The sequence below is a fragment of the Hyperoodon ampullatus genome, assembly GCF_949752795.1.
Source record: "Hyperoodon ampullatus genome assembly, chromosome: 19".
Lineage (NCBI taxonomy): Eukaryota > Metazoa > Chordata > Mammalia > Artiodactyla > Ziphiidae > Hyperoodon > Hyperoodon ampullatus.
The window spans coordinates 44,519,856-44,535,457 of NC_136932.1; the positions used below are offsets into that span (position 1 = coordinate 44,519,856).

General features: G+C 36.9%; 1 protein-coding gene across 2 annotated transcripts in view; it reads right to left on the reverse strand.

The window, feature by feature from the left end:
- GOSR1 (golgi SNAP receptor complex member 1) overlaps positions 1-15,050 on the reverse strand; it is a gene marked incomplete at its 5' end in the record, with an annotated part of 48,923 nt that extends 33,873 nt beyond the window's left edge. Inside the window, 5 exons of one of the 2 annotated variants that reach the window (XM_079724777.1) lie at positions 2,546-2,637; positions 6,333-6,440; positions 6,807-6,894; positions 12,580-12,694; positions 15,020-15,050. In XM_079724777.1, coding sequence (XP_079580903.1) covers positions 2,546-2,637; positions 6,333-6,440; positions 6,807-6,894; positions 12,580-12,694; positions 15,020-15,050 — 434 coding nt within the window. Of the gene's footprint in view, positions 1-2,545; positions 2,638-6,332; positions 6,441-6,806; positions 6,895-12,573; positions 12,695-15,019 lie in introns of both variants that reach the window. The other variant, XM_079724776.1, reaches the window with a different exon arrangement.
- Between the last annotated feature and the right edge of the window lie 552 nt (positions 15,051-15,602).

Here is a 15,602-nt window from a genome sequence, read left to right on the forward strand (position 1 = left end):
TCAGAAAACTTTGCATTGTCCATTTTGAAGAGTAAGGTTTGGGAGGATACTGTAAAAGATGAGGAAAGCAGAGGCCTTTAAAGCCATTACTTTTCCTTTCTTTGTCTATTATCTCCTATATCTTTATTTTCCCCAAGTGGGAATAATACTTTGTTGGGAGTTTTTTTGTTTTTTGTTTTTTTTTTATTTTTGGCCACATTGGGTCTTCGTTGCTGTGCACGGGCTTTCTCTAGCTGCAGTGAGCAGGGGTTACTCTTTGTTACGGTGCTCGGGCTCTGGATGCACGGGCTTCAGTAGTTGTGGCACGCAGGCTCAGTAGTTGTGGCTCTTGGGCTTGGCTGCTCCGCTGCATGTGGGATCTTCCCGGACCAGGGCTCGAACCCGTGTCCCCTGCATCGGCAGGCAGATTCTTAACCACTGCGCCACCAGGGAAGTCCGGGAATACTACTTTGGATTGACTACTACACAGCACATGGGGTGGGGAAGCTATTGAAATGGAATGTTTCCCTTCACAACGATACATGCAGTCCATCAACTGAAGCCTAAGGAACACAAAAAGGAAGCTAAAGATCTGCCAGTTGTGGCATACTTAAGGATTTCTATCCTGGTCTTAAGTTCATCACAATTTACTAGAAAACGTTTTGTATCATTACTATCAACACTTACACATTTCAGTTCCTTACTTACAAAGTATCAAGAACAAAATAAAAAATTTAAGTAACCGCACATACACTGCAGTAAGACAAAAGAGGGTCATGCTGCTAAAACTGAACTACTGGCTGAGAGCAGGGCTGATGTGCAAAGTGCAGTGGGAAAGAAAACACCAGGAAAAGCAGCATGATATAACCAAGAACACACTGGACTTGGAAGACTGATGACTAGCCAGTTAACCTTAGATAACTCTTAATACCTAGTTTTATAAAATGGGACTAATAATTTATATCTATACCAAAAGATTACATGAAGCCAAAAAAGAGAGAATATATGAAAAAGCAGTGTGTAACTGTAGAAAAAATTCTTAAATGTCAGTTATTACTACTATATCTCATTTCACTAATCATATTCTGCCATGTATTATATTAATTTGAGTATGTGCCTTACTCCCCTCTAGCATCTAGAGGGCCATGTTGATCTTTTCATTTCTACCTTCTACTGTGACTGACATATTATCTTACTCACGGTTGGTAATCAGGAAATAGTTTAGTAAATGGATGAACATGTTTCTTTTACGATCATCTTTTAGAAAACAAGTTATTACATTGGAATGCAGTCTAGCAATTCCCACAAATTGCATGGTAGTTAAAAGCCTACACATCAAAGGCTGTCCGCTACACTGATTCTCAACGCATTCTTTAAAATACCTATGTAAACAGACTATACAGAAATTAGACACAAGACTTATATGTGCCAAAGAACTAAAAATATTCCAAAATTCCTAATATGGCAAAAATGTTTCATTTTTTTCACTCCTATATGTTATACAAAGTACATATAACTAAATATAAGAAACATAGATAAAACAGAGACAAACAATAAAAATTAATTTTCCAAGATAATTTCTGGAGGTAGAAATACAACTGGTGACTGGATAATCCTGGTTTAGAGTTTTGGACAAAAATTTTGCATGGGATGAATATTAAATGATCTCTCCTGCAAAACTGTCTTACTGTTACAACAAAATAAAGGAACTCTAAGAAAATGTTTATCAGAGTACACATGATATATATCAGTTCATGATATGGTAGTACACATCATAGTTCATGAAATGTAAGTATCATACTTATGAAACTTAAGTACCATAAGCTTATCACAAGTGAGACAATGATAGGCATCAACAGATGGTCCAAAAGTGGAAAGTCTGCAGCTTTAATTAGATGCCCAATGGATTTAACCCTGTCAGTCATGTACAGCTGCGAAAAACATTTTGAAAATGTGTATAAAATGCTAGAATATATTACTAAAGGTGAGGTAAAGGAATGGAAGAAAAGAATACATTTTTAAAATTATGAGTTAAGAGCAGCATAAAAATGTTGGGAGTCTTTAAATAATTTGACTAAAGTTATGAGTCTGCATAAAATCTGGAAAAAAAAAGATTTCAGATTCCAGGGAAGTAAAGGCTACTTTGACAGCTACCTAAGTATTGATATGTAATTGTTGGGGCAAGGGAGAGGGTAGGGGGATAGACGGTAATCAGGAAGGGAAACACGGACAGCTTCATTTATTGGTAACGTTATAATGCTTAAGGTGGGTGGTAGGAGGTCAGAGAAAAACTCACGAAGACATCACCTAAACTGGACTTTGAATTAAGACAGGAAAGTCAAGGTTGGCAGAAGCCAATGATAAAACTAGGGGAAACTGGAGATAAGACCAGCAAAGTAGACTAGGACTATATTGGAGCAGCAATGTTTAAAGAACAGTGAAATGGGAATTAGAAACCTTGAAATCTAAACCATAGTTCTGCTACTCAATTTGCTGTTAATCACGGATATACTCTAAATCTGATTCTGAATAAACATCCTACAAAAAAATATAAAAGGTAACTTACTCAATATCCTTTCGTACTGATCCCATGAGATTCTCCCTTTCCCGTATTGCCACAAAGTTTGCTTTGGTTTTATGGAATTCATGTGTATAATCCTGCAATCAATCAACATCTAGAATCAACACCAGCTAACTAAAAACTTTCATCTTATTGAGCCAGTTATGTATTGTTATATTACAAATTTCTGCCCAGAAAACTGCTATTTAAGAAATCAAATTGCCAAGAGGTAAAAATAACATTATAATCACTTTCCTGAAGAGTGACCAACTTCTTTCAAATGAAAACAATTTGGAGCTAGGGTAACAGTGCCACTAAATCACTATCCTTTGTATCCCCTAGTACCTTGTCTTATGGGGCAGAATTGTAAAGAAAAAATAATTCTCAGATAACAAGACTTCAAATAGCCTAGGATAAAACTTACTCATCAGTGCACCCAATGGGGCTTATTTTCAAATTTCACCTTTTTGGAACTCCTGCATAAATTTAATTCCTAAACTAATCAAAGGAAGAACAGAAGAGAGTTGTAAAGAATAAAATAATTTTTAAATATTTTCCTTTCTTTTTCTACCATATTTTTAAGTTGTTAAGGAGTATTCATTACTTTTAAAAATTCATATCAGTATATAAAAAAGATAAAAAACATAATGCCACCTCCCAGAGAGCCCTTTAAAAACAAAAGTAATACATGAACATGGGGTACCATGAACTAAAAAAGATCTGCTAAAGATCTACTAAAAGAGCACAAAAAAGAACAGAAGTAAAAACCATCTTGTTCCACAGTTCTTAATATTATGATCACTTTCTTTCAGTTTCTTTCAGGAAATATGTTTTTGCATATATGAGTTTATTATTTCTTTCATTTATGATAAAGAAATCATACTATATTCTGCAGCAACCTTGTTTTTTGTAGTTCATAAAGTATCAAGTAATCCTTCCATATCAGCAAATTGAAATCTACATTCTTTTTAATATTTAAATTATAACTATAGTAATTTAATAAATTCTCTACTGATAAACATTTTAGTTGCCTTTTTTTGCTGTTAAAAATGCTTTAATAAACATTCTTGTGTATATATTTTATTGAACTAAATGTATTTAAAGGGTAAATGCCTAGCAGAATAACTGGGTCAGAGAATCTTACATGAATTTCATAGTGTTAAAATGCCTTCTAGAAAGACTACACCAACTTACATGACCAGCAAATGGATGAGTGCCCATTTTTCTACACTCTTGCCAACAATGGGTTAAAAATGCTTCAATATTTGCTAACATGACAGGTGAAAAATCATATCTCATTTTTTTCCATATCTCGATTTGTATATTTTCATTTGGGAATGTGGCTGACCATATTTTTATGATTTTGGCCACTCATTTTCTGTAAACAAGTTCATATCCTTTGCCCATTTTTCTACTGGGTTGCTTTTTTCTTATTTCTATTATCTCTGTATATTAAGCAAACGAGTCATCTATTATAGTTTCTGGTATCAGGTCTCGCTTAGGAAAGTCCTTTACTACCCCAAAATGTACAATTTCACCCATGCTTTATTCTGAAATTTTATTGTTTCTTTTTCTACATATAAATCTTTGATCCAGTTGGAATTTACTCTGGATAGGAGGAATGAGATAGAAATTGAGGGTTTTTTCCCCTGAAATAATTAGCGAATTGTTACAGCTTTATTTATTTTATAATCCCTCTTTTCTCCATTGATTCAAAATAGCACCTTTATCAGAAAGTAAATTTTCATGCATGTTTGAGTCTATATATGAACTCTACTCTATTGGTCTACTTTTTCTCCAGAATCAAACTGTTTTAATTATTCTAGCTTCTTAACAGGTTTTAACAGGTGGCAGAATTAGGCATCCTTTACTACTTATCTTCATTTTCACATGGGTTTTTTTCTTGGTTATTCTTATATGACTATAATTCCAAATAAACTTTGGCGTCATTTTGCTGTTTTTAAAAAAAATGAAACAAACAAAAACCCCTGTTATTTCCACTGGGATAACATTCAATATATAGGCTGATTTAGAGAGAAATCTTCCCATCCAAAAGCAGAGTAAACCTTCTTTTATGTTCCTCAGTAGAGTTCTATACATTCTTATTAAATTATACATAAAATTTTTATAGTTTCTTCCACTGTACTTTCTAACAGATTATTGTTTGTCTGTAGGAAAACTACTTGCTTTTATATATTAATTTTATAAGTTATCAACTTACTGAATGTTTCCAATTTTTTTTTTAGTTAGTTTTCTTGGTTTGTATTAGCTATATAATCTTATCATTACCACAGAATACAGATTTTGTCTCCCTTTTCAGTATTTATATCTTATTCTTTTTATTGTGTAACTGAATAACCAAGAACTTCTAAACAATGTTAAACATCTATGGGTATTGTGGGTATTCCTGTCTTGCTTTTTTTTTTTCAAATAAATTTATTTATTTACTTTTGGCTGCGTTAGGTCTTCGTCGCTGGGCATGGGCTTTCTCCAGTTGCCGCGAGCAGGGGCTACTCTTCGTTGCAGTGTGCAGGCTTCTCATTGCGGTGGCTTCTCTTGTTGCAGAGCACAGGCTCTAGGTGCACGGGCTTCAGTAGTTGTGGCATGCAGGCTCAGCAGTTGTGGCTCGCGGGCTCTAGAGCGCAGGCTCAGTAGTTGTGGCACGTGGGCTTAGTTGCTCCACAGCATGCGGGATCTTCCTGGACCAGGGATTGAACCCATGTCCCCTGCATTGGCACACGGATCCTTAACCACTGAGCCACCAGGGAAGTCCCTCCTTGTCTTGTTTTTTTTTTCAGTGGGAAAGCTTTTAGTGCTTTATTATTAAGCATTATGACAGATTTTAATCTGATGTACACATCTTTGCATTAGGTAAATAAAGTATCCTTCTAGTCCTATTTTTAACAACTTTTAAAAATTAGAAATGGTTGAATTTTTTCAATATTAAAAAATTTGGGGACTTCCCTGTTGGCGCAGTGGTTAAGAATCCCCCTGCCAATGCAGGGGACACAGGTTCGAGCCCTGGTCCAGGAAAATCCCACATGCCGCGGAGCAACTAAGCCCGTGCGCCACAGCTACTGAGGCTGCACTGTAGAGCCCGCAAGCCACAACTACTGAGCCTACGTGCCACAACTACTGAAGCCCGTGTGCCTAGTGCCCGTGTTCCGCAACAAGAGCAGCCACTGCAATGAGAAGCCCGCGCACTGCAACAAAGAGTAGCCCCTGCTTGCCACAACTAGAGAAAGCCCGCGCGCAGCGAGAAAGACCCAACACAGCCAAAAAAAAAAAAAAAAAATTTGCCTTCCTATTTGTACCACTATATTTTTAACACCTCCCATGTAAATCTTTAAGTTTTTTCATTTTATTGGTACACTTTTAATATTTTTCTCAAACAATACACTAAATATAGCAAATTACTTCTCTTCCGTGTTATCTTCAAAGCCTGATGAAAGTATACTCTAAACCACCATATGACTGCTTATGCATGACCTCTGGCTAGTTCACTGTTTCAGCTAGCTAGCAAGATCTTCCACAGTAGAAGTATACTTACCTACTGATGAATATTATTCAATTTTACCAGGCAAAAGCAAGAGCTACTAACCATTTTCAGAATTTTATAATATCAAGGAGAAAAAAAGTAAAACCAGACAAACTTCTATAGCATGGCATTTATCCTCTTACAAGATTTTTCCCTTTGTTCCCCTACATACACGTGAACACATTCTATTCATAGAGTAAAAAAACCCCTAAAACTTCCTATAATAACATAAAAATCTCAAGCCCAATGTACTACCTGCAATATGTCTCTATGTCGCTGTAATGTATGCATCAATGCCGCATTCAAGGAGGGGACACCGGCACTGTTGGTATATTCTGCCATTTTATCATTTACTCCTGTAAGCTAAAACAGAAAAAAGAAAGAAAGAAAGAAAAAGAAAACCAATAAAAATATTTTAGAAAGCACTGTAAAGAGATAAAAGTAAATTATATGCCTATATGCCTTTCTGGCTAACAGCAAAAAAACAAAAACAAAACCAAGAAGACAGCAGGCAAGGATTCAGTATTTCCCCAAAATAATCCATAAAGGCTAAAATAACATCCATAGGACCTGGGAATGGTTGTCATCAAAATTCACGTGGCCTGGGGAGGCACACATCTTGAATGAAAGGGTGATTTCAATAAATATGTCTGCATTAATATAATCTAGTACCATATCTAACAGGTACACAGTTATTAGCAAAACAGCCATTTAACAGAAGGTACTTACCCTTGCCAAAAGCTGTTCAATCTCAATCGCCATAGTTTCAAACATTCTGTCTTGGCTTGATCCATTTAAAAGGGGTGTTGTGTCAGAGCTGAAGAGAAGTTCAAATAAAGAGTATCCATTACTTATACCTAATCCTTTAAAATATACTTAAAATAATAAGGTAATTATTCTTAAAGAGGTCAAGTGGAACCCCGGAGTCATTCTTTTTGTTTCATAAGAAGTTATAATTTTTATAGAAGTTTTTCTATAAAGATCACACATCCTAAATATTAAATTCAGTATAAAATATAATTGAATGTAAGACTGTCCCAAGCTTTAATACATCCAGTCTTAATAATGCAAAGAAATTCTAAATGCTTGTTTACTGTTTCCCAAATAAAAGTAACTTAAGCTATGGCAGTGCCCAATTAAATGCTGTATCTAAAGGAACAAATTATGTGAAATAAAACTGCAGACCTATGTAGTACAGCATCTAAGAAGAGCCATAAAATGTATTACAAATTATGTTAGCTCTGTGAGGAATAACCTTTAAAATTTTTACCTCAATTATGGTTCCTGAGACCTTAATTTAAGTTCTCTCTTCCTTCTATGACTCTTTCCAAGAAGAAATAAAATTGAGATTTAAACAATCCACAGATTGGATAAATAGTTATTAAGTAATCAGGAACTGGCTTTAAGTCTAATACAGATAGCCACATCCAGCAGGGAAGTTTTAATACCAATCCTTTTCATTTCCACTCATATTACATAATTGTTTCTGTTTTGCTTTGCAAAAATGTATTTAATTGTCTTCTGAAATCTCAATAGGCAATCCTAACTTTTTACAAGTGAAACTGTGTTTGACAAATTCAAATTCTAAAACCACATGTCTTGAAAGTTTCATTTGTCTCTTCTGAAAAACCATTAACCTTCATTAGGTCCCAAATGGTATATACTATCATATGAGCAGCTGCAGCTCAATACTGATCTTAGTTATACTGAACACAGATAAATACCAGGAAATGACTATGCTCTCCAACCTTACTGAAGACTTTTTCTTGCCCTGTGACAGTTGCTTGGGTGCAGTAAATGAAAAGATTAAATAACCAGTTTAATGGTAAATTTACCTTGGCTCTTTCCCTTTTCCACATACACATCTACAGCAATAGTAACAAGCAGTGAAACAGCCAACAAGGAGGATTTTTATTTTAGGATGTTTAACTAGGTCCAAATTTTTATTTCTTTAAAAATTTTAATTTATTTGCCTTAAAATATCTCATTCTTGATCATGTGTCAGAGCCAACCCAAGGTCCTGTGCTTATCTCTTAGAACATGCCCATGTGAAATGCTCTATATACTACTAATACAGATCCTCCCCTACCAGAAATAAGAAAAAGAACAATGGGCCAATGACATAAGCTCCGTCAGGAGGAAACCTGCCTATGTCTTGCTCACAGATATATGCCTATCACTGAGAATAGTGCTTGGCACACAGTAAATGCTCTTTAGATACTTGTTGAATGAATGAGGAGACAATCTCTACACTCACCATTCTCAGGGAGGTATGAGTCCAGGGAAAAGGTCAAAAACATACTCTCTACAATACTAAGATTCAGTTAAATTTAATTCATTTTATAAGTACATGGTGATTCATAGACCATAAAGTTCTCAAAATACAAAAAGTAAAAAAATTACTCCTAAAAGAAACTTCTGGTCATCACTGAGTTTATTCATTATGATGTGCTTTCAACCTGGGCAACAAACAAAACACTTTAGAATGCACATTGGATCTTGGTCCTCATGGCTCTAGGTTTCTCATTAAAAGGGACAGTGAGGCTGAAGTAATTCCACAAACTCATTTCCAATTTGTTGTAGAATTTCTGAGGGAATGTTTTTGAATAGCTTCCCCTTTAAAGGAGTCATAAAAGTACAGGCACACCTTAGAGATATTGTGAGTTTATTTCCAGACCACCACAATAAAGCAAGTATCTCGATAAAGTGAGTCACACTAATTTTCTGGTTTCCCAGTGCATATAAAAGTTATGTTTACAATTTACTGTAATCTATTAAGTCTGCAATAGTATTATTCTAAAAAACCAATGTACATATCTTAACTTAAAAATACTTTATAGCTAAAAAATGCTAACCATCATCTGAGCCTTCAGTGAGTAATCTTTTTGCTGGTGGAGGGTCCTGCCCTGATGTTGATGGCTGCTGACTAATCAGAGTCTTAAAGGCTGGGACAATTTTTAAAAAACAAGACAACACTGAAGTTGCTGAATCGATGGACTCTTCCTTTCGTGAACGATTTCTCTGCGGCAGGCAATGCTGTTTGATAGCATTTTACCCACAGTAGAACTTCTTTCAAAATTGGAGTCAATCCTCTCAAACCCTGCTGCTGCTTTATCAACTAAGTTAATGTAATATTCTAAATCCTTTGTTGTCATTTCAACGATCTTCATAGCATCTTCCCCAGAAGTAGATTCCATCTCAAGAAACCATTCACCTTTAAGAAATTTATATATCTACAGGAAACAACTCCTCATCTGTGCAAGTTTTATCATGAGACTGCAGCAATTCAGTCACGTCTTCAGGTTTCACTTCTAATTCTAGTTCTCTTGCTATTTCCACCACATTTGTAGTTATTTCCTCCACTTAAGTCTTGAACCCCTCAAAGTCACCCATGAGGTTTGGAATCAACTTTTTCCAAATTCCTGTTAATGTAGTTATTTTGACCTTGTCCCATGAATCATGAATGTTCTTAATGGCATCTAGAATGGTGAATCCTTTCTAGAAGGTTTTCAACTGACTTTGCCCAGATCCATCAGAAGAATCACTATCTACGGAAGCCAAAGAAATGTATTTCTTAAATAATAAGACTTGAAAGTTGAAATTACTCCTTGATCCAAGGGCTACAGAATAGACATTGTGTTAGCAGTCATGAAAATAACATTAATCTCATTGTACATCTCCATCAGGGCTCTTGGGTGCATTGTCAATGTGCAGTCATACTTTGAAAGGAATCTTTTTTCCTGAGAGTAGGTCTCATCAATGGGCTGAAGATATTTAGTAAACCATGTTGTAAACAGATGTGCTGACATCCAGGCTTTGTTGTTCCATTTATAGAACACAGGCAGAGTAGATTTAGCATAATTCTTAAGGCCCCTAGGATTTTTGGAATGGTAAATGAGCACTGGCTTCAACTTAAAGTCACCAGCTGCATTAGCCCCTAATAAGAGAGTCAGCCTGTCCTTTGAAGCTCTGAGGCATCAACTTCTAACTATGAAAGTCCTACGTGGCATCTTCTTCCAATAGAAGGCTGTTCTGTCTACACTGAAAATGTGCTATTTGGTGTAGCCACCTTCATTAATCACCTTAGCTGGATCTCCTGGATTACTTGCTGCAGCTTCTGCATCAGCACTTGCTGCTTCACCTTGCTCTTTTATGTTATGGAGACGGCTTCTTTCCGTAAATCTCTTGGATCAACCTCAACTAGCTTCACACTCTTCTTCTGTAGCTTCCTCACCTCTCTCAGCCTTCACAGAATTGAAGAGTTAGGGCCTTGCTCAGGATTAGGCCCTGGCTTAAGGGAATGTTGTGGCTGGTTTGACCTTTTATTCAGACTCAAACTTTCTCCACATCAGCAATAAGGCTTTTCACTCTCTTATCATTCATATGTTCACTGGAGTAGCACTTTTTAATTTCTTTCAAGAACTTTTCCTTTGCATTCAGAACTCGGTTGTTTAGCGCAACAGGCCTAGCTTTCAACTTATCTCGACTTGCAATATACCTTTCTTACCAAGCTTAATCATTTCCAGCTTTTAATTTAAAGTGAGAGACATGCAACTCTTCCTTTCACTTGAACACTCAGAGGTCATTGTAGTTATTAATTGGTCTAATATCAATATTGTTGTGTCTCAGGGAATAGGGAGGCCTGAGGAGAGGGAAAGAGATGGGGGAAGGACCTGTCCACGGAGGAATCAGAACACACACAACATTTATCAATTAACTTTGTCATCTTATACGGGTGCAGTTTGTGGTGCCCCAAAACAATTACAAAGTAACATCAAAGGTCACTGATCACAGATCACCATAAGAAATATATCCTAATAATGAAAAAGTTTGAAATGTTGCGAGAATTACCACATGTGACACAGATACACAAAGTGAGCAAATGCTGTTGGAAAAATGGCACCAACAGACTTCTAAACACAGGGCTGAAACCTTCAATTTGTAAAAAAATGCAATATCTGTGAAGCACATAGAGCAAAGCGCAATAAAACAAGGTGTGTCTGAATTAAGATCATGATACACAGAGAACACAGGAAAAGCATCATGTAATCATGTCTCTTAACAGTTTGGAGTTTTAAAATTGTATACTCACTGGCATAGTCAAATGGGAGACATAAATTCAGGAAAAATGCTTTCTAGTGATAAAATAAGTTTACTCATAGAAAAGAACATTCCTCATTCTCTTTACCTGCTAAATAAAGGCAAGCCGAAAGCAATGCATTGCAATCAAAGCTATGTGACATGCCAATAGCTTACTTTTAGCTCTTAAAGTCAATATGTTGGCCCTGCTATCTTTAATTCTTTAATCATGTGACCTTGTAAAAAGAAGCAACACTGGCTATAGCACTGAAGTAAGACTTTTGTTGGAATGTACATAGAAAGGTTTGGAGCATGGGCTCAGGATATAGAAAGATGTGGTTTCAAATCCAAGCTCAGTTTTTATTGTTTTTATTATTACTACCTGAAAAAATATCCCACCCACCACCAATCCTCAAGAAGGTATGTAAAATAAGTAAAAATGTTCCCAGCAGCCTTTATATAAAGCTCTTAAAAACAGTACCTGAGGCATGATGAATACTCTTGTGTTTAAAATTATTAAAATAAGCAAAAATTAGAAACAACATTCATCTACAGAATAAACTGATACAAGCATACAATGTAATACTATATGCAGCAAATGAACATACTAGAGTTAAATGTATCCATAGCTTAATCTCAAAAATAATGTTACACAAAAAAGCAAGTTGCAAAGTAGCTATTATGAATTGTTCAGGAACACAAATATATATGTAGTAAAAATATATGGAGATTACCCAGAGGGAGAAAATGGGATGCCATCAGGGGCTTCAACTGAATTGGTAATGATTATTTCTTAAAGTGGGAGATAGGCACATGGGGATCCATTATATTATTCTTTATATCTTCCTAAGTGTCTTAAATATTTCCTAATATTTTTCAAAACAAAGTGGATGGACTTAAGTGAGTTTCAAAGATAAGAATACATTTAAATATGTTCAAAAGAGTAGTATACCAGTTTCTCAAAAAAGAACCAAAATTTAAAAGAGCTTCGATCATTAACAGTGAGGATACACACTGCATTAGATTAACTCTAAAACACCAGAATAGCAGTAGGTATACTGTGCATTTGAGTAGTCTCTCAGATGCATTTAGCAATCAGAAAATATAAGAAATACAATGTGGGCAAAGCAACATTTCCTTATACAGGCTTATTTCTGATGCAAACTCACTCTTAAGCCTTAGCATTTTCCTCCTGACAACAACACAGTCTTTGCCTAAGGATCCCAAATAAATGTTCGTCTCAAGAATTAAGAAGAATTTTTATAAATCACTTAAAAAAAAGGCAAAAACAAAAAATAAAAAAATACCCAAAATTTACCAATAGACCAAGTTACAGTGTTACATATTTTACTTTATTTTTTTAATGCTTTAAAAACATTATATAGTTTAAGACATAATAGAGAGAATCTGGTAGTACCTATACCTGTCGCGTCTTCCATCTCGGGCACTGCTGTGACTGTAACTTGTACATAGTTTACTGAAGGAAACTAGTTTCAGGTCAAGCTCATTTTCCAGCTGTCGAGCCTGTTTCCTGAGATCTTTAACAAAATTACAAAAGCAAATAATTAGACACAAAAAATCCATCAGTAGATATAAAAATCACAAAACTTTTCTGAAGAAAACAAACTATGAAAATGATCATATATCTAGAGTCTCCCTTAAAAAAAATATTAAAAGAAGCAAACCAAACACTTACCCAGGAAAGCAAACTGTCACTTATTTAAACTTCAGATGAGGCAAAAAGGGGAGAAACAGTGGGAAATGCAAATTTTCAGCTTTATCCCAAAGATAGCTAAGCAACAAATGCTGTTCTAACATCCCTGAAATTATTTATATAGCAATAGTTAAAATTTTTAATTTTAATTCAGGGGAAAACAGAAGAGAATACAAATCACAAAGGAACTGAGTATGGTTTATGACAAGCATTATATCAATTTACCAGCTAACTTTATAAGAAAGAAACCATCACTGTTTTTGACAAGGATTTTCCTATCTCTTTATGTTCCAAAGCTTTATTAAGCTTATGAAATTCTTAACAGTACAGTGAGTGCTTGAGTGTAAAGAAAAAAATCACTGACAAAGATTTTAAAAACTGTCTTTCAATAAGCTTACTGAAAGATATTTGGAGAGGATGAGTTTGACAGTAAACAATGTGCTACTGACAAGGTCAAATATAAGTAAAACAGAAATAAGAGTAAGTTTTTAAAGAACAGAAGCAAGCATGCAGAGAAATTGGTATAATGGTTTGGCATCGAAGGTGGTTGAGTGAGAGGAAGCCCATATCTAGATGTGAATACGCTCATTCGTGGTGAAGTAGAGGTCAAAATAAAAGGGCTGAAATACAGAAGGCATAGTATAAAGATTTCATCTTTCAGGAATAAGAATATGAAACATTATTTCAATTTACTTATCAGCAACCAGAAGTAGGAAGCAGCATGCAAGTAATACAGGGGAGCACATTTTCCCAGAGACCAAATCTCAGTTAGCATCTCAGCTCAGCCTAAAGTTCTGAAGTTCTGAAAACTGGCTCTGATTTATTCACAATCTACTTAACCTATGAATCTCTGCTTTTTGTTTTTTAAACCCCTACCTTCAGGGTTTTCCTATGCATTACTAATCATGTGTTTAAGGCCTGGCACAGAGTAGGCTGTCAATAATAAGCTGCTATAATTATTATAGCATGACGCTTCAAGAAAGTATAGCCTAATGACTAATGTTCAAGATACCAATAGCCACGTCTACATAATTTTAAAATATTTTCTAGCTAGCACACACATTTCAAGTAACCATTTTAATACATGTTTTAAACTATAAGCATGCTTCTCTGTAATTAGTAACTGTCTTCTATAGTAGAAAACATCAAGTAAAAGCATTCTGAAAGTATGACAAGCAAGTATGGATGACCTTAGGATTAAGTATTTTAGACCAAGTGGCTGATAGTGACAATACTGCTATTTGTGGTGGGTTCCAGAGGCTTCGGTGGGTAGCAAGAGGAAATAGGTTAAAAGGGAAAAGGGATTCGGAGAGTAGTTTCTATTTTGCAGTAAAGCAAAGAGACAACTGAAGGAAAAAGGTCAGGCTTCTCTGATCTATGCTTATCATCATGGTCCAGGAATGAGTTTTACATGAGCCCATTTTATCAAACCATATTTTCAGGAATTAAATAAACTTACTTGTCAAGTCACAAGATTTTTTTTGGTAGAAGAGGTAAAGCAAATGCAATAATTACAATTCACACTGGTTCTCTCAACTTTCTCTTAACAAAACCAATTTCCAGAGCAGAGGGTAAAGTTATTTCCTCTGCCTTCAAACGCGACTCCACACCCAATCCTCGAAGTCCCAGCCTGAAGGTGCCAAGGGGACCCAACAGGAGGGAGACATTCCGCTCACACAACTTTCCTCGATGGGCCGGACTGACAAGTTTTTCCTTCCTCTTTTCCTACTCAGTTGCCCAACAGTGACCTCAACTCTAAGGCGCTGACACCTCCAGTCTCCTGGACTCGGCATATTCTCGCTCAACACTCGTTTCCTCCCGGAGTTCACACCCAACCCCCTTCGTCCGAGTTCCGCTCCCCCTTCAACCCAGCTCTCCTCCGGCGACTCAAACCCTCTTCCTCTCGGTCCCGGCTCAGTCCTCTCTGCCCAAGCCCTGCCCCAGGTCCCGCTGCCGCCTCAGGACATTCCCCTCCTCAGACCGCAAGGTCTCTACAGCCCCCAGGCCCGGCGGCTCGCACTAGACCAGCCCTGCCCGTCAACTCGGCCGCTCCGGAAGCCAGGCTCTTCCCCCTGCTGCCTCCGCCTAGACCCGTCCTCGCTCAGCCCTCCTGCCCCTCGGCGAGACGCACACGGAAGTTTCCCCTCACCTTCCCAGTAATTGCTGGTCCCTGCCGCCATCTTTGTTGTCCAACGTCAGTCGGGATAGGAGAGTAGAGGCGATGCGAGCCAGAGAGCCATTTCCGCCTTCTTCCGCTTGGCGCCAGGGCCGATGGGATACGTGAGCTTCCACAGACACTGCCACCTGGCGGTCAATTCATCATTTTACACCTTTTGAGCAGCGAGACTGACAACTTCAGGTTCAGCACCTGACACTCCTTGAACATCTGCCTTTCTGGTGTTGGTATCCGCTCTCCGCGTCCTAAACCTACATCATTGCCCTCAGCTGGGCTTATCCCCTCTCCAACAGGGACCTCCCAGGCTGAGAAGAAAGTTATCCTTAGACGCAACTACCTGTTTCCTTCACCTTCTCTCAAATGTGCATCTTCAGCTAGCCTCTTTCTCTTCTCCAAGCCAGAGGCTCTTTTCTTCCCAAGACCAACCTCTTCATGCTACCTCCACCTGTGTTCCATTATCCCACATCTCTGATATATGTGCTCTTCTCCACTGGCCGCCTTTTCCTCTGTCTACGGTAGAATCCCAGCCCTCTTTCCTTCCCAGCCGCCAAATCTA